The 18,563-nt window shown below is 40.4% G+C and overlaps 1 protein-coding gene across 1 annotated transcript in view; it reads right to left on the reverse strand.

Annotated features, from left to right (window-relative positions):
- Positions 1-2,602: 2,602 nt before the first annotated feature.
- Positions 2,603-18,563, reverse strand: part of megf6b (multiple EGF-like-domains 6b) — an 83,021-nt gene continuing 67,060 nt past the window's right edge. Inside the window, exons 7-32 of the mRNA XM_037679811.1 lie at positions 17,201-17,371; positions 16,591-16,722; positions 16,363-16,491; positions 16,135-16,263; positions 15,829-15,963; positions 15,354-15,488; positions 15,143-15,268; positions 13,964-14,095; positions 13,477-13,605; positions 13,270-13,401; positions 11,663-11,791; positions 11,449-11,577; positions 11,205-11,333; positions 10,988-11,116; positions 9,740-9,865; positions 9,467-9,595; positions 6,918-7,046; positions 6,648-6,779; positions 6,430-6,558; positions 6,211-6,339; positions 5,903-6,031; positions 5,670-5,798; positions 4,166-4,294; positions 3,948-4,076; positions 2,997-3,125; positions 2,603-2,742 (exon numbers count right to left, since the gene is read on the reverse strand). Of these exons, the coding sequence (XP_037535739.1) occupies positions 2,603-2,742; positions 2,997-3,125; positions 3,948-4,076; positions 4,166-4,294; positions 5,670-5,798; positions 5,903-6,031; positions 6,211-6,339; positions 6,430-6,558; positions 6,648-6,779; positions 6,918-7,046; positions 9,467-9,595; positions 9,740-9,865; positions 10,988-11,116; positions 11,205-11,333; positions 11,449-11,577; positions 11,663-11,791; positions 13,270-13,401; positions 13,477-13,605; positions 13,964-14,095; positions 15,143-15,268; positions 15,354-15,488; positions 15,829-15,963; positions 16,135-16,263; positions 16,363-16,491; positions 16,591-16,722; positions 17,201-17,371 (3,425 nt within the window). The remainder of the gene's footprint in view (positions 2,743-2,996; positions 3,126-3,947; positions 4,077-4,165; positions 4,295-5,669; positions 5,799-5,902; positions 6,032-6,210; positions 6,340-6,429; positions 6,559-6,647; positions 6,780-6,917; positions 7,047-9,466; positions 9,596-9,739; positions 9,866-10,987; positions 11,117-11,204; positions 11,334-11,448; positions 11,578-11,662; positions 11,792-13,269; positions 13,402-13,476; positions 13,606-13,963; positions 14,096-15,142; positions 15,269-15,353; positions 15,489-15,828; positions 15,964-16,134; positions 16,264-16,362; positions 16,492-16,590; positions 16,723-17,200; positions 17,372-18,563) is intronic.

An 18,563-nucleotide genomic window follows, 5' to 3' on the forward strand; every position in this document is an offset into this window, starting at 1 on the left:
AAACGGTCAAATAAGTCAAACTTTATTCAACTCATTCACAATAACCACATAAAATTGGTTCGAGATCAGTAAGTACAACCAGAATTAATAAATAAGGTGCACCTGATTATAAGGCTCACTGTCAATTTTTGAGAAAATTAAAAGATTTTAAGTGTGCCTTATAGTCTGAAAAATATGGTACCTCACTTCAACCCCATTTCTTGTTTGTCTCTGGAATATCTTTCCACAACCAAAATAAAAAAATAAAAAAAAACATTTCCCCTCTTTTTTTTTTGGTAATTTTACTAATTTAAACGTAAAAGAAGGGCTGCTGGCTCTGGTATGGAAAGACTTTAAGAGTTAATGTTAATCTGTTCATATAAGATTTAATCATTTACTTTTCATCTCCATATTTCTGCCTGAATGAAACCACACTGACACCTGTCCGTAAATAAAAGATCACTTCTGTAGAGACAAAAAGACATTAATAGGTGATCTTTTGTCATGCTGCTTGATAGATTGGGATTTTTTCTGGGGGTCTCTGTCCCCAGGTTTTACGCTAAACTAGTCTAACACATTCCTGAGCCTGATTTTAAAGTGGTATCAGTCTCATCTGCTGAAAAATATCAAATAAGCCTGTTTCAGAAAGCATCTCTGATTTAAATTGTGTGTCTTTGTGAGCTCTACGATGTTATTTCTGGGCGTGCTGACCTGCTTCTTGAAAAGGTCAACGCACATTTAGAGAATAACTTTATGTCTGATGTCTATGTGTGTGTGTGTGCCCTCAGGTGTGCAGGGGAATTAATGCTTTAAAGAGGTCCTAGTTTCATTATGTTCCTTGTTCTGACGGAAAACATTCACAGACGGGTGGAGCTTAGGTCACACAGAGAATATATTTTTATGTTTTATCCTTTAATGCCATAGAGAGAGTTATTTTTTTTTCATCTTGCTGCATTATCTTGTCAGTAATGTATTCACTTTAAGACTGACAACAAAAAAACCTGCATTTTTTGTGCTGTGTATGCATTACGATGAATGCTGGAGTGCAGCGTTGTACTAAAATCACTCTTGAAGAGGACTTAGGGAGAGCCTGGTATCTTCTGTATATACTCTGACATTTGTACATATTTCTGGTTGTGATCACCTCTGCCTTTTCTCGTTTCATTTGAATTTTGTTTTTGCAGGCGTCGCTCTCTGCACTGTGCTTGAATCTGAAACTTAGGATGTACAGCTTCGATCTTTGATGAAAATGGAATAATGATAAAGAGAAGAATGGTAAACTTGACGCGTCTGTTTTTATTTCTGTTTAATAAAGGGTTTGTCAGTTGAAAGTCATGGTGTGTTCACCTGTAAACATCCATTATGAAATATAAATACTAGAGATGCACGATATTGTATTTTTGGCCGATATACCGATATGTTAAACTTATTTGGCCGATAACCGATACCTATATTTTTATGTACTTTCCTTTGTCAGAACATAGCCCTCTTATTTTCAGAACATAGCCCTCTTATTTAGGTTTATTTGCTACAAAAAATGTGTAAGAGCTGGTGATATATTCAGTAACAGCCATATGATATGCATAGCACTTTAACTTATATTAAATGAAAGGTGTTAATTATTATTTATTAGCATTAGACACCAGTGATGCTGTCTCACTTGTGGAGTCTTGTTCCAGGTTCCGAGCTGCAGTGTGGGATCCTCTGCACTCCTGTGCATGAAGGACAGACTTTTTAAGTTCAAAGTTTTTGTTTATCCATTGTGCCGTAAGACTAATCATGCTAACACGACGTCCAGATGTCTGTGGTAAAACTCACCCAAGTGCTATTGGGTATTAGCTTCTCAATGACGGTTTGTAACTCGGGTAAGGCTACATTCGAAAAATATCTCCGACTGGGGACGATGTAGCGAGGCTCAACGTAGTCCAAAAATAGTTAGAATACGATATTCTCAATGAAAAAAAACTTCCGCACCGCCGACATTTTGAATTTTCCTTTCCGCCGAGATCAGGTAGGCACGCGTGATATCATCACATTGTGCTGCCGCTGCAGGCATCCTTGTCACTGGGTTGTCATACAGAAACAGCACCTTTTATATCGGTGAGTTATTTTGATGGAATGGCCGATGTCCGATATTTAACACTAATATCGGCCGATACCATACCGATAATATTGTGCATCCCTAATAAATACCAAGCTATACACAAAATTGGTTCCAATAAAAATACTGAAGTGCACATGAATACTATCATCTTGTATTAAAAGTTAATGCTCCAGTTTTAAGGCAATAGGAAGTTGATATTTACAGTAACGCACCATTCGACCAAGGGTCATTCTTCATGTTGAAAACTCAAAAGTAACTTCAAAGTAGTGAAATGTATTTTCTTAAATGGCCTCGGTGCCAGAGGCTGCAGCAGATTCAGTGATTTGTCTTCAAGATGTCGAAGGGTTTTATATACAGTACCTGCAAAAAGTTACCATAAACACAATTACTGAAAGTGCAGTAAAGGAAACCACGCCGCCTTCTGGATGAGGAAACGTCCTCATTATAAAGATCCATCTTTGCTGCTGCAGTTCTCATCAGAGAGTCTGTTTCTGTTAATCCTTCAGCTGCTGTTTCCTGTCATACGCCTTCGTTCACTTCAGTCTGTTCAGTAAAAACTCGCTCGTCTGTGCCGGTTTTACTTTGCCATCTAGATGGAGCTGTTTTAATGAATCGCGAGTCCCCTCTGTTGCTCCCGTGGGTGTAGAATGGAGGTCCCCCTGAGGAAAAACGCACACAAAGAGCCATGAGTCCAGCTCAGCAAACGCTCACATTCGATCAGAGCTGAAACCGCAGCAGCGAACGGTGCAGCGTCTGCAGATCTGCCCTTCACAGATGGGAAGTGAACACTGTCAGCACTTCTACTACTTATTTACTCTTGTTTCATACAGTCAGCAGGACTTCTGACTCACCTGCTGTTTATTTGAATGTAGCCATGAGGTTAGCATTGTGTGTGTGTTAGTCACTACTGTACCTTCCTGACAGGAGGCTCCGATCCAGCTGTGAGGGCAGAGACAGCAGCCGCTGCGATGGTCGCACTGCGCCCCATTCTCACATTCGCAGGCCTCCACGCAGTCCGGACCGTAACGATCAGCTCTGCAGTCTGACACAACACACACAAGCAGGTCAATGCAAAACCACGGGTGGCATTTAACTCGGCAGGCCGGTCGATACCGTCATCAGGTGGTGCGTTCAACCCTTCTCCAGCTCAACCCGCTTGATTTAACAAGTTTTCTGGCCTTGATCAAAGCTTAGCTTCGTTTTACTCACTCGACTGATTATTTGTGGAAACCACACGGACGTTTACAGAATCACCAAATGAGTTTCCTTTAGCCAGAAATACAACTTTAGGAATAAATTCACGTGTAAATCCTATTAATGACAAATTCATGATGATCTCCAGTGATATATAACATCACATAGCAAGTCTGCTTTACTGTTAATTAAAAATAAATGATTTGATGAATTTAATTACTGCCAATAGCTTTATCCAGAAAATTTGTAAACATATAAGCTATAGGAGCTGAAGACACCGGGCTGCTTCACACTGTGACATTTTCAGTTTCAATCAGTGACAGGACATCCCATATCCACGTTGTCTGAAAACCATGATGGAATCAATTACCGGTAATTTGCTTTTTTTTAGAAGAAAAGCCCCTTGATTAAAAAGCAATTTGTTTGTTACGAGTAAACAAGAATTAATTGTTCATGATAATGATAATTAAATTGTTGTTTACTTTCAACACATTGTTAGAATATTCAAAACTGATGTATTTATTTGCATACACTAATCTGGAAAGATATTGTATTTTGGTCTCGGAACTAAATTCAGTATATGGTGTTACAACAGTATTTAAAACAAAGGGTACGTTTATTTTTTTTTTTAACGTGTGCTGTTAAGGTTTGAGAAAGGAGCGCAGAGTACCGATGTCACATTTGGGTCCAGTCTTCCCTGAGGGGCAGAGGCACGTCCCAGTCACAGAGTCGCACGGAGCGCCGTCGTCGCAGTCACACACCTTGGAGCAGGCCTCGCCATACCTTCCCTGCTCACACACTGAGCGGATGACAAAAGTTTTGAAGACAAGATATAGATGCTCCTGTTGCTCCATCCTTTCATCGTGAGGATAAACAGTTGTGACTGACCTCTGTGGCATTGGGTCCCATGATATCCAGGAGGACAGATGCACTGACCCGACGCAGGGTGACAGGAGGCGCCGTTCTTACAGTCGCACTGCAGCTGACACAGCGGGCCGTGGAAACCAGGAGGACAGGCTGATGGAAAGGACACTATTTTATTAATTATTAAAACAAATGGAGTTTGAGCATAAACACTCAAGTGGTCTGCAAAGAAATCTAGTGACCCTCAATGTTGTTTTTTAATCATGGTGGGAAAGGTGTACTATCTCGTAACTCAATAAGCTATTAGCATACAATAAGCTAGATTCATTAATTCAACCTTTATTTAATGACTGAATATAGCTTATTGTACGGGAATAGCTTAAATAAGCTATATAAGTTATATGGACATGAAAAAAAAATTGAGATTTTGTTTCCAGAAGTAAATTCTCAGACTGAATAATTAGACGAAGGGTTCTCAAACTTTTTGGGTTCAGGGACCCCTTACATGGGAGGCAAAGTTTCAGCATAACCCTCATGTTTATTAAATACATTTCTTCAATTTGTCTAATGTAATGGAAATATTTGTGTAATATAAATACTTAAGACCTGTTCCTTAAAATGCTAATACAATTTTTATACTTTTAAATATGGGGTATTTTTCATTCAAGATGCAGTTAATGAACAAAAAAATATATTTAAACTTCCAAAAATTACAGTTTTGAGAAAATTAACAGTACCAAAAACCACTTTAAAACTTTATCTATTCACACAATGAACATAATAATAATTTATTGAAACTTCTTCAAATTATTACAGAAAACTCTTTGCATAAAACTGAACAGAATTATAACAGCAGTAGTCAAACCAAGTAAAATGATCGATGCCAGAATGCAAATAGTGCGTGTGTGTGTGTGGGGTCCTCCCCCAGAAAATCTTGTATAAGTAGATGTGATTTCCTGCATTTTGGTGTATTTTAACAGGTTGTTAATCATCTACGTGCTTGTAAAAAAAAAAAAAAAAGAAAGAATTTGGACCCCAAGCACTGATTCGCAGACCCCCAGAGGTCCGGGGACTCCAGTTTGAGAACCACTGAATTAGACTTTAATCACTCAACTCATTTAATTCAGTTTAAAGTAAAAACAAATCCAGCACAATTAAAATCTGTTCTGACATCTAATATTTTACATAGAAGATTTTCAATAATAGGACTATAATACTGCCACAAATAGGATCAACCTTCAATTAAGAATAGTTTATTTATGCAAAGCTAAGACATGTTGCCACCAAACAACAAACACCTGGTTAAAATCGGAGCGTGATGGGTTTTCACAGCAGCAGGACATTACAGATGTGTCATTTTGTTTACCGTCACTGTGACTCTACGACGAGCTCTAAAGTTCGGATTTATTGGCACAGACGTGAGTTCAAGTAATTGTTTCTGATCTTAAACTGGATTTGTAACGGACAAAACACACTGGTTTCTCCCTTGGGACACTTCCACCCTTTCCATGTGTGTGGTGCGTCTCACCGTGTTCACACAGATGTCCATAGTAGCCCGGACCGCACTGACAGGTCCCCATCACTCTGTCACAGGAGCCATTATTCCAACAGCTACACCTCAGCTGACAGTTGGCACCAAACCAGCCCACGGGACACTCTGGCACAAAACAAACCCATTACAAAGGAAAGACTTCAAACTTTTTAATATTTAGACTCAGCACTCTGCGATGGATTTCAAATCTTTTGTCAGTAATATTGCACCTGTGTTGCAGTGTTCACCAGTCCAGCCCAGACCACAGGTGCAATTACCGCTGCCAGAGTCGCACAGTCCTCCGTTACTGCAATTACAACGTTGGTTGCAATCTGACCCAAACCAGCCTGAGGGGCAGCCTGAGGGCAAAAACACACATTTCATAAATTAAATCTGAAGAAGACAGTTACTGAGGTGATTCATGATGATAAAACAAAGCAAATGCACAAAGAAAATGAATGTGTTCCTAAACACGCAAATACAAAATATTTTAGGTTCTTTGACTTTCAGCAGAAATGTGTCATTTGCAACATCTCACCTCGTCCACAGTCACCTCCTCTGCGTCCTGGGACGCACACACATCGACCTGTGATCGGGTCGTTTTGGGCTCCATCTCCACACAGAACCACCTGGGTGCAGTTGATCCCGTATCGCCCGGCTGGACATGCTGTCACAGAGACACACACATAGCACACACACACCTATTGCTTCTCTTAATCAGTCATTTATTTGTTCAGTGTGTCTGAGAGAGGCTCACAGGTGTTGCAGCGAGGCCCAATAAATCCCGCTGGACATTCACAGGCTCCAGTCGAGGGAACACACCTCCCTCCATTTTCACACTGACACTGTCGTTCACAGTTGGGACCATATCGACCTTCCTCACAGACTGAAATCACAATAACTCCGATTAGTCACGCTATAATTCACTTCTTTCTTGTAGCATTTAAATATGACCTGCAGCCTGTTAAGTCATACCTTGGTCACATCTGTGGCCGTGGAAACCTGGTGCGCAGTAACATGATCCAGACACCGGGTGGCAGAGCTGGTTCGTCTCTGAACACTGGCAGACCTGGTTACAGTTTCTCCCGAATGTTCCTGGGATACAAGCTGACAGAGAGAGGTGCAATGTGCCGGAGATGCTTTCTGCTTTTCATTGCATTGCCTAAATGATGCGCCAGTAAGCTGCTAACACCAAGGAAGCTACTTCTTATTCCGAGCTGAATGAAACAGCGCTGCAGGCCTTACCCTGCTCACAGCCGATACCAGTAACTCCAGGAGGGCAGCCACACTCTCCTGAAGTGTGGTGGCAGGACGTACCCTGTGCACAGCTGCAGCGCTGCATGCAACGCTCTCCGAATGTACCCGGTAAACACACTGCAGGAAAAAGAACAAAACCTGAGTCTCACTTTTGCACTTGAATGAATGGTAAATGGTAAATGGATTGTTCTTACATAGCGCCTTTCTATCTTATCAAGATACTCAAAGAACTTTACAAAACAATCTGTGTCCTCATTTACTCATTCATACAGCACTCTACTAGATCTATACAAAGAATGATCAGTGCTTTATCACATTCATGCACTGATGAGACACACATCGGAGGCAATGAGGGGTTCAGTGTCTTGCCCAGGGACAGTTCAGCATGTGACTGCTGGTGGAATCGAACCCCCAACTCTCGAATTGGAGGAAGACTACTCTAACCACTCAGCCACAGCTGCCCCACATATACTTATTTACCAAATGTCTAAGGACATTAGTCGTGTTATTTTTTGACCTGCCTACCATTACCTGAACTAATTCCTAACATCATCATAATCCCCACGCTGGACTGATCCCTGCCGTCACAACATCTTGGAGGTGATAGGATTTATAGTTCAAGGTCATCCCATTTTCTGCATTTACAGAAGTTAGATGCAGTTACAACATATTTTTATGCAACAAAATAAACAGTGGCAGCAAAGTGGTGCAACTGGTAGAGCTGCTGCCTCTCAGCGAGCAGGTCCCTGGTTCAAATCCCGGTCTGGGGGCCTTTCTGGGTGGAGTTTGCATGTTCTCTCCGTGCATGCGTGGGTTTTCTCCGGGTACTCCGGTTTCCTTCCACAGACCAAAAACATGCATGTTAGGCTGATTGGTAACTCTAAATTGTCTCTAGGTGTGAGTGAGAGCGTGAATGGTTGTTTGTCTCGTTTGTCAGCAAACTGTTTTGTTGTTTTTTTTCACTAGGGGAGTGAGGTGCTTGTGGGACTCCAGTTTGTTTGGGGCTCCTTGGACTGAAGAAGTCCTTTGGATGAAGGGCGAAAGGTCTCAGCAAAAAAGAAAAAGAAACCGCCCAGATGACCTGACTGAACATTGTTGGATTTGTACCTGGATTATTGAACATGAACTGTTGGTATTTCACCTAATACTTTTAACAAGTACTTGATTTTATAGCACCAACCACCAAAAGAGAATATGTTTGTGAGTGGTGTTAGCAAAATGTCTCACGAATTAGTGAAATAATTTTAGTAAAACTATCAGAAAGTAAACATCAGCTGACCTTAAAAAATGTAAAAATTACTATAACCCAGTCAATTTCCAGACACTGACCTAAAATTTTATGTAGTAGTAGCTGAGAGTCATTCACAAATACTTTGAGATTGACATCATGCAGTATTACACGATATACATAATATTTACAAGGTTCAACCAAAGTAGGTCCAACGGATGATGTGCATTCCTTCAGACCATTAATTTCATTTGCAGCAGCCTGATGGGAACGTCAATTCAGCATTTTTACTACCTGGATAACATGCAGCACCAATAATCCTTAAAGAACAGAGAAGTTTTTAAAATAGATGGTTTACAAAAGTATGACCCTTTAAAAAAAAAAACAATACGCAGACTTTTAAAGTTGTTCAAGACCACACTATTTTTCTTATAGATGTTGTTATTTCAGCTGTCCACTTAAGCAGAGATTGTCACAGCAAACAAACTTGCATAAAAGATCTGGCAAATGACTTCATCAGTCCGAGGAGCCACAAACAAACTGAGTCCCACAAGCAGCGCACTCACATAGTGGGGAAAAAAAACAGTTTGCTGGTGATAAGATGGTTTCTGGGGCCTCTCCCCCGTCAACTCCTCTAAGCCAGCGGTGCCAAAGTGGTTCAAAATATCAAAGTCCATGCTCAATAATCCAGGTACAAATCCAACAATGTTCAGTCAGGTCATCTGGATGGTTTATTTTTTTGCTGAGATGTTTTGTCCTTCATCCAAAGGACTTCATCATTTCTTTGACTGATGACTTATCACCAGCAAACTGATTTTTTTTTTCCACTATGAGTGTGTACTGCTTGTAGGACTCAATTTGTTTGTGGCTCCTCTGACTGATGAAGTCCTTTGGATGAAGGACGAAACTTCTCAGCAAAAAAGAATCCATGGATGACCTGACTGAACATTGTTGGATTTTTACCTGGATTGTTGAGCACGAACTTTGATGATCTGGCAAATGTTTTACACTGAATGCCCTTCCTGGGCCTGAACCTGCAGCATCAGGATTATGACACCGTAGCGCTGACCACTGATCTACTGCAGCCCTGATAAGTGATAACACCTGTCTTTGCTGTGACTTTTATTTTCTCCAGACTGAAACACTCTTAATTTCCATCTCTTTTAAAGTCAAGACTAAACAACAACCAAAAGTTTCTTGTAAAATCTCTGAACTTTTTGTTTTCTTTCATGAACAGCGACTCATGTTTCATTCAGCTTTCTGTGTGAGAGACCAAATCCTAATGTTTTCTTCAGCAGCAGGTTTGTACCTTTGTCACAGAGTTTCCCCCTCCACCCTGTCAGACACTGGCACTCTCCAGTCACATGATGACAGGAAACGCCGTGCACGCACTGACACCGCTCCATACAGCCGACACCAAACAGTCCTGCTTCGCACGCTGCTCACAGGAAGGTGCCAATTAGAAGTTGTGATTAACAAAAATACAGCGAATCACCATCACGTCAGCGTAGTTTCCACAGTGCAGCTGTTCACAGGATGGCGAATTTTCCTCAGCGGCGTCACCTCAGACTCACCGACTCACCTTTTTCACAGCGCTCTCCAATCCAGCCGGCACTGCAGCTGCAGCGTCCTGTCTGTCGGTCACACTGACCGTTTTCACATTCACACTGCTGCTGGCAGTCCACCCCAAAATGACCCACTGCACACTCTGTGGAAACATGCAGACACACAAGTGTAAGAGAATGATCACAGAAGTATTTTCACATGGAGTGTATGGAAAGGAACTCGCTCTATAACTTTATTGATGAGCAAACATTCAATCAAACCGTAATGATTCTGGTTATTTTCCTGTGACCACTACATAACTGAACCGTTTTGGTTTTTAAACACAGCGGCTACAGACTTTCGAGGATAAATGCATTCCTAGAGGCTTCCTGGTCATGAGGAGGAGGTGGGACCTGGCACTGCTTGATGGAGAAAGGTTGTAACAGCCACAGAGGGAGGATCAGTGGGGAAATTAGAGCTCAGAGGGAGAAGTGGCTGGACTCTAACCACCGGCTCAACTTTTGTAGAGCAGACTGCGGTGTAGAAATGCTGCCAACAACAGACTTCAGCCATAAACCCATGAGTGAGGCGTTTCTGGAGTTTTTAAAAACACGCTTAAGTCCAGGCCATGTTCTTTGTCTCCCGTTCTCTCCTGAATCTTCACAAATTCAGAGCTTGCTCCGTTATAACGGAATAGTTTCAACATGAGGATAAATACAAAACCACTGATTTCCCCTGAATTATGGTACACTTAATTAAATGCTGTATGTTCCTTGCTGACTGGTTAGCTCAGGCTAATTTTTTAGACCTTAAAAATGAAGCTATAAATTTTGTATTGTTGGTAGAAATAACTTCAGTCCTTCCAGCCTGATTATAAAGTAATACAGCTGAAGAGGGACATACAAACAATAGGATGTTATTAAGTTTTTACTGAAGTTTCAATAAAACACTGAAGGAATGCTGTGAAATTAGAGCAGCAACATTCATCACGTGACTTCTGCAGTTGGACGTGAAAGACGGATTTTCTGCACAATCAGAGATTATTGTAAAACGAAGGGATGCATTAATTTATTACTTTCAATTTCAAATAAAATAGTTTACATAAAGACAATAAACCTCATTCGTTTTGTTAGCTTTTTTTCCCCAGATTTTAGCAATTAGTTGGCAGAGTATACTGTTATTACGAATGAAAGCCAAGAACAAAAATAGGGGATAATTTGTAATAAATTATCATTAGTTCTTAATCCATCTTAATACAGAGCAGTGTTAATACACTGAGTTTTACCAAGTTCACAGGCCGTGCCCATCCATCCTTTGACACATGCACATTTTCCGTTAGTTTTGTTACAGGTGGCTCCGTTCTGGCACAAGCAGCGCTGCTGACAGCCCGCTCCATAAAATCCAGCAGGGCATTCTGGGAAAGAAACAAAGATGACTCCACTTTGTGACCTTTTCTTTACCTGAATCATAGCTGATCCCATTGTCTCTGCTGGTGAACTCACGCTCTGTGCAGGTGGGTCCGGTCCAGCCCGGCGTGCATGCACACTGCCCGCTGGCCGGGTGGCAGATGCCGCCGTTTCTACAGCTACAGGTTTGGTTACATCCCTTCCCATAGAAACTAGCTGGGCATGCTGCCAGGAGAGAAGTAAACAATATCATTACCTCCCGATGAACTCTGCAGATCAAAAGTGGAACTTCCAGTGTTTGGTTGGCTCCTGTTTTCAAATCATCTGCACAGTCACTCACTCAGGTTGCAGAGTGGGCCGATCCAGCCTGCTGGACAGGAACAAGCACCGCTGATGTGATCGCAGCTGCCGCCGTTCAGACACAAGCACTTCTCCTGACAGTCCAGACCATAGAAACCCTGAGGACACCCTGAAGCACAAACATGTATCAGCACCACCTTTCACTGCAGGTTAGATGGTTGAGGGAGTGTTTATGGTTGAAGAGCTTCTCTTACGTTTTTCACAGAAGGTGCCCGTCCATCCCACCTGACACGTACAAGCTCCACTCACATGGTCGCACAGCGCTTCGTTTTCACACTGACACTGATGGCGACAACCAAGACCAAACATACCCGCTGGGCACTCTGGGGGAAAAATCAAACACACAAAATCATAATCATAAACTTTTATTAACATAAGGTGTACTGAACATAACCTGCACATTAATGCTAGCATTCCAGCTAAATTCACTATAGCCTAATATAAAGATCATGGTCATTGGACATTTCAAGTTTTCCAAGTTTGCAAAATTAGTCAAATTACAGAGAGATCAAAATTTAAACAGAAACAAATCTTTTACAATGTTTCCCATTTATAACAGATCTGATTTTCTCGCACAGTGATGGCTGGACATGGGCACCAGTGATCCCTGTGACCCGAAAAGGAAGAAATGGGTAAAGATAATGGATGGATGGATGGATTTTAAATGACGATATCCAGATGTGACTGTGACTTTTTAGGTCTAACTGAAGGAGTTTCACATGTGTAGGTATGACTAACTCTACACTGTAGCAGTGGCTACAAAGGTGGCAAAGACTTTGTAAGAAGCCTAAAGAAGTTTGGTACCAACACCAGCATCCTCACTAATTTTATAGGTGCACCATTGAGAGCCTGCTGACAGGCTACATCACAGGGTGGTACTGGAACTGCACCAGTCAGAGCCGGAAAGCTCTACAGAGGGTGGTGCAAACAGCAGAGGACATCACTCGTAGCAGTCTCCACACCCTCCAGGACATCTACCACAGCTGATGTCTACGTAAAGCACACAGCATCATTAAGGACCACACCCACCCAGCACAAGGATTATTTTATCTACTACCCTCAGGCAGACGATACAAGAGCCTCCCATCGTGCATGAAAAGACTCAAAGACAGTTATTATCCACAAGCTGTCAGATTACTGAACTCTTGATAATAATGCTGAACTATTGACAATAACTTTGCACCAAGCCACATCTGTGACAACTAATATGTTTATTGCTGCTGCACTATGTGGCTGCTTACCATCATAATTCAATTAATCTCATTGTTACTCACTACCTGTGCAATAACCTGTCACACAACCTGTGTAGTACATGTTAGTTATGTGCAATTTGTATCGTGTGCATTTTAGCTTATTCATACAAATTCATCCTACTCGCACTGTTATATTCTAGCATGTTGTATTTTTCTTTTGAACTCTGTAATTTTATTTACTTTTTCATTTTTTTGGTACTTTATTTTATACCCTTATTGAATGCTTTAGTATTTCTTGTTTGTATGTTCTTTGTTTTTAGCGAGTCAAATCGGTTCTTCTCATCCTGAGCATTTCATTGTACTGGTAACCTTGTGTTAGCTTACATATGACAAATAAACATAACATGACTTGATGACTTGGCTCAGTTATACTGACACTGATCGCTAAACTGTTAAGATTGTGCGCACTTTAATTCTAAATGTTGTTTTAGTCTTTATTACAAACTCTGTAAGGAATCGCTAATCGCTCTTGCATTATTAATTACCAAATAGACATAAAAATAGAATGAACTCTGTTAATGGGTGTAGCACTGTCAGATAAAACATACTCTCATGGCAGTGTGTTCCAGTAAAACCAGCCTCACAGTTGCACTGGCCCGTCACAGCATTGCAGCTGCCATCTCCATTTCTGCAGTCGCAGGTTTCTGCACAGTCAGCTCCCCAGAGTCCTGCATCGCAGGCTGCAGCACAGAGTGGGTCAGAAAACATCAAGAGGATCTTTGAAAGCTCAAATCTGCACTAATTAGTCCTGATACCTTTCCTGCAGTTGTGTCCAGTCCAGCCAGAAGTGCAGTTACACCTCCCACTCACTGGGTCACAGCGAGCATTGTTCTCACAGACACATTTCATTTGGCATCTTTGACCAAAACGTCCGCTCGGGCATGCTGCGCAGGGGGAGAAAATATTCCCATCATCAGAATTAATCTACTGTAACTAACTCTGCCAGATTACATACGAAACAAGTTCCCATGAAAGATTGTGGACTGCCAAAAAGAGCCAGCGGTTCGTTAAAAAGGAATAAGAGCTAGTCTTCCATGGAAAAACTCATCTGAGGTGGCTGGAAGATTTTCTCTAATGACTCTGGAGAAAATTGCCTTCGTCTCCTCGCATGCTGCATCATTTCACATCCATCCTGCACCTCCTCAATCTTCCACAGTGCTGTCGTCCTCCTCTGGTGGCTTGTTTAATGTATGTTGCTATGGAAACCTTTCCCCAAAAAGAATGCATGCTGCTGCTACTCACAGTTTTGACAGAGTCTTCCCATGAATCCTGGTGGGCAGCGACATGACCCGTTGTGCTTATCACACTCGCCACCATTCTCGCAAACCGGACAGGTGTGTTTGCAGCTGGGACCCCAGAAACCCTCCAGACACACTGTCAGAAATGAATCCTAATTGTTATCCTGTAAAACTGCTTATCTTGAGCATTTATTGTCTGCTGCGCGTGTGTGTTTTTGATTGTATGTACCATTAGCAGAATATCTCATGCATGAATCACTGAACAAATTTTGTTGAAAATTTCAGAAATCATTTTTTTAATTGACACCTATAAGTGCAACTTTTGGAGTAAATCCGATTCAGTACGGCCGCCTCAACAAAGTAGTTTTAGCAAACCCAAAAATGGCTAAAACCCAGACAGTTTTACAGATATTGATCTGAGCGTTAGTGCGTTAGAAGCTGAGACTGATTCCCAAATAATATTCTAAGCAAAATTATTGTTAATATAATTATTATTTTACATTGCTTTACAATGCAGCTGTTTTGTTTCATTTATATATATATATATATATATATATATATATATATATAATTTTCTTCCATTTATTTGTTTCAGTTTATGTGCTTTCTTTTATGATTGTCTATTGTTGTCATCATGCGTTGTTTAAAACAGGTCTCTCTTGTAAATGAGTCCTCAATGAGATTAACCTGTATAAATAAAGGTTGAATGAAAATATCTCAAAAACCAATGGACACATTTAAATAATAATCAGCAACCTTAGACTAAGATGCAGCCAGTGTTACATATAATGAGACAAAATGTGGGGTGATAGTAACTGAACATTGTTTTTTAACATACTTTGAGCACATCTTTGCTATTAACCTTGTAATTAATGTTTGGAGTCAACTCAGTTTTTGTTGGCAAAATGTCTCAGAAATTAGACACATTTCAATGAAACTGTCAGAAAATATTCACGGGATGCAAATCTACAGCTGATTAACTTTTGGAGTCAACCTGCTTTAAAATGGCTGGCACCACCAACTGTCTTAGCTTACACAAAAATATATATATAATTCAGTGAAAGTTACAGATATTGAGCTAAAATTTAGCGTGATGGCAGCTGAGAGTCATTATCAACAAATACTCCAAAATCACATAAGATATTGACTGAGATTCCAATCAAATTAATGTCTCCTCACTCACAGTTTTCACATTGCTGTCCAAATTTCCCAGCTGGACACCGACACTGTCCTGTCACTTTATCGCACGAGGCTCCAGTGCAGTTACAAGGATGGACGCAGCCTGTTCCAAACCTGCCCTCTGGACACTCTGACACAAACAAGGTGGATTTGTTTTTAATATTAAAAGTAAATAAAATAAAGCCAATATCTCCGCCTCTTACAGTCATATATACCTCGTTCACATTTCAGTCCATGATAACCAGGAGGACATTTCTGTTGGCACTCTCCAGTCACATGATCACACGACGCTCCCAGTGGACAGGAGCACTTCTTGTCACAACTGAACCCATAAGTTCCTGGTTCGCACTCTGGAGACAGAATAGACAATTGATCCGTTTATAAAGGAATATAATTATGTCAAATGAAGAAGAGAAAGAAACACTTTTGCTTGTCTGATTACAGGAAGCATCAAATGTAGTTTCTTCATAACAGTACAACATTTCTGTCTTGTTTGGACATAATTTAATATATTTTTCCTCCTCATTTTGTGGAAACATGGACTGATATGTCATTTTATGTTTTTAATTATATATATATATATATATATATATATATATATATATTTATAAATTACATTTTTTTTTTCATAATCTCTTGTCCAGTTATGTTGAAAATAAAAGTAATATTATTGTTTGGTTGACATCTTACCTTCCTTGCAGGTGTTTCCTTGGTAACCAGGTTTACAGAGGCAGGTCCCATGGCGACGGTGACATTCCTTTGTGTTTTTATGGTCACACTGACATTCCTGAGAGCATCCAGCTCCAAAAGTCCACTTCGGACAGGCTAAAAAATAGAAAAAGAAAAGAAAATGGGAGAAGGAGTTGTCAACAATTTTAAGCCACGGGGCACAGAAAGACCTAAAATTGTTTTTTAGCTTGACTTCTACAACTGTGGTTCCTGAATTAAGAATTTTAAAATAAAAATAATAAAAAAGTGATAAGCCATTGGACTCACGAAGGTGACAGAAGCGTCCGTAAAGTCCAGGATCACACAGACAGGCTCCATAGGTCCTGTGGCAGCGGCCATTTTGGGCACAATTACACTTTTTGTTGCATTGTTTTCCATAGAAGCCTTTAGGACAGCCTGGACACAAAGTGCACGTTTCAGACTGTATTTAAGTTCTCTGTACCAGAAAGTACAGGACAACACACAGTCTTGTCTGGAATAAGTGAAGCATCTCACCGTCCTGGCACAAATCTCCACGCACACCAGGAGGGCAGCGGCAGCTTCCACTAACTGGATCACAGCTGGCACCATTTTTACACTTACAGGAGAAGGAGCAGTTTTTACCAAAATATCCTTCAGAACATGCTGTAAGAGAAAAAAACCCCAAAAAGAGTCAAATTTAAGATAACTCACACAGTCTGGATTCATATTAACAAACAAGCTTTGCATGTGAACAGAATTCACTCTGGTTGCAGATGATTCCCGTCCATCCTTCAGAGCAATCACAGCCGCTGCTCCAGACGTTGCACATTCCTCCATTAGTGCAGTCATCACAGGTCAGACTGCAGTCGCTGCCAAACGTGTCATTCAAACACACTGAAAACAACAGAATGATCAACGTGACTCAATAAAGTGAAATTGACTCATCACACTCGAGATTTGTAATTTAAGCAGTTTTTTTTTTCCAACACAGTTTCAGAGCTGCACAAAACTTTAAACAGTCTTCATATTTAGTAGGACTGATATCCACCCCCATTGCCATATTGTGCATTTAAATGTGCTGAAATCAGATGTAAATAAGTTAAATAAGTTTATATAAGAAATAGCAGAGCCTCCCTGCTTCAACCAGCTGCAAGACATAAACCTTAACATTCCTGCCATTGAAACAGTGGTGATTTACTGGTTTATATCAACAGTCTGAGAACACGAAGCAAAGTAATTAACCCCCACAGTGTGGTCTGCTGCTGCCGCTGCTAAATGAGTCTGTCTGAAACTTTAACAAGAGCCAGGTAATCGGATACAGGTTTCCTCTTAATGATAATGAGGCAATACTAACAGCAGGAGGGAAACGTACCGAATTTCTCTGCCAGGCTGCTCTCAGCCCTCAGCTCACCCTCGTCATCTTCGTAGTCATCATAACGCTCCAGAGCTTGGCTGTAATCCTGCAGCAAAGTGAGCTGGGGGCGAGTAAGAGGCAGCTCAATGGTACCTCCGCTGGAGAAGGCCTCGATCGCGCCTTCAAGAGCTGCAAATGAGGAAAAGGAACTGTGCATTTTAAGCAAATTACACTAAATGAACGCAAATTATGTATTGCATAATTGGACATTTTCATTAAAACAAATGAAAATGAATGAATTATTAGGATGAATTAAACAAGTCTAACCTTTTAGGGTGAACCAATATTTTCTTCAATTAAGTCTTGACATTTCTGCCATTAGCCTCGTTTTATTTTTATTTATTTATTTGTTTGTTTTCTAGTCAGTATTCCTGTCTAAGTTTTAAATTACTTTCCAGCTCAACATATTGTCAGAGTTTTGTTGTGAACCCTGCTTATTTGATCTCTTTAACACAGGGGTGTCCAAAGTGTGGCCCGGGGGCCATTTGTGGCCCTTGGAGTAATTTTGTGTGGGCCACGACTGCAATTAAAGAATGGTATAATTTCGACCCACAGGCTTAAGAGGTTGATGCAGATGTAGACCCTCTTTAAATTAAATGGCGATATGTTTTAAATGTTTAGGTTTTACTGCAAAACAAATTAAAATAATATTCTCAAAATGACCGATATTAAGTACAGTACAAATATTTTGCTTTAAGTAATGCCTTTATCCTACAACAAAACTGCACTGACCTACCAAAAAAGTACAATTTTGGATAATAATTCATAAAACTTGGCTAAATATAACAAGTGTTTTGAAAGAAAATAATTTCAGTTGATTAAATAAACGATGGGGAGAAATTGGACATGTAAAAATATATATAAAGTGGTATCATTGATATACAAGTTGATCAACTTTATGCGTGTCCCTTAAAACCTTCCATTAATCTGTTTTAGCGACTGCCAGCTGGATGTTTTTTTCAAAACTTCGATAACCCTTTTGGGCCGTCCATGGTCCAAACAGGCGTTTGAAGTTCCACCCTCTTTTTTAAATAATAGTTCCTATTTTAGGCTTTTGTCTCTGAAAATAAAGAAAAATGAACTTTCCAAGCACAAGAAAACACACCCTCGTTTATCAAAGAGGACCCGTACCCTGAAGACCCACGATAAGTGAAAAACTGCAAAGTAGGAATAGTAGTACAAGTAGTAATAGTGTATTTTTTATATATATATATATATATATAGAGAGAGATAGATAGATAGATAGATAGATAGATAGATAGATAGATAGATAGATAGATAGATAGATAGATAGATAGATAGATAGATAGATAGATAGATA

Source organism: Nematolebias whitei, chromosome 7 (genome assembly GCF_014905685.2).
Source record: "Nematolebias whitei isolate Nwh7 chromosome 7, NemWhi1, whole genome shotgun sequence".
NCBI lineage: Eukaryota > Metazoa > Chordata > Actinopteri > Cyprinodontiformes > Rivulidae > Nematolebias > Nematolebias whitei.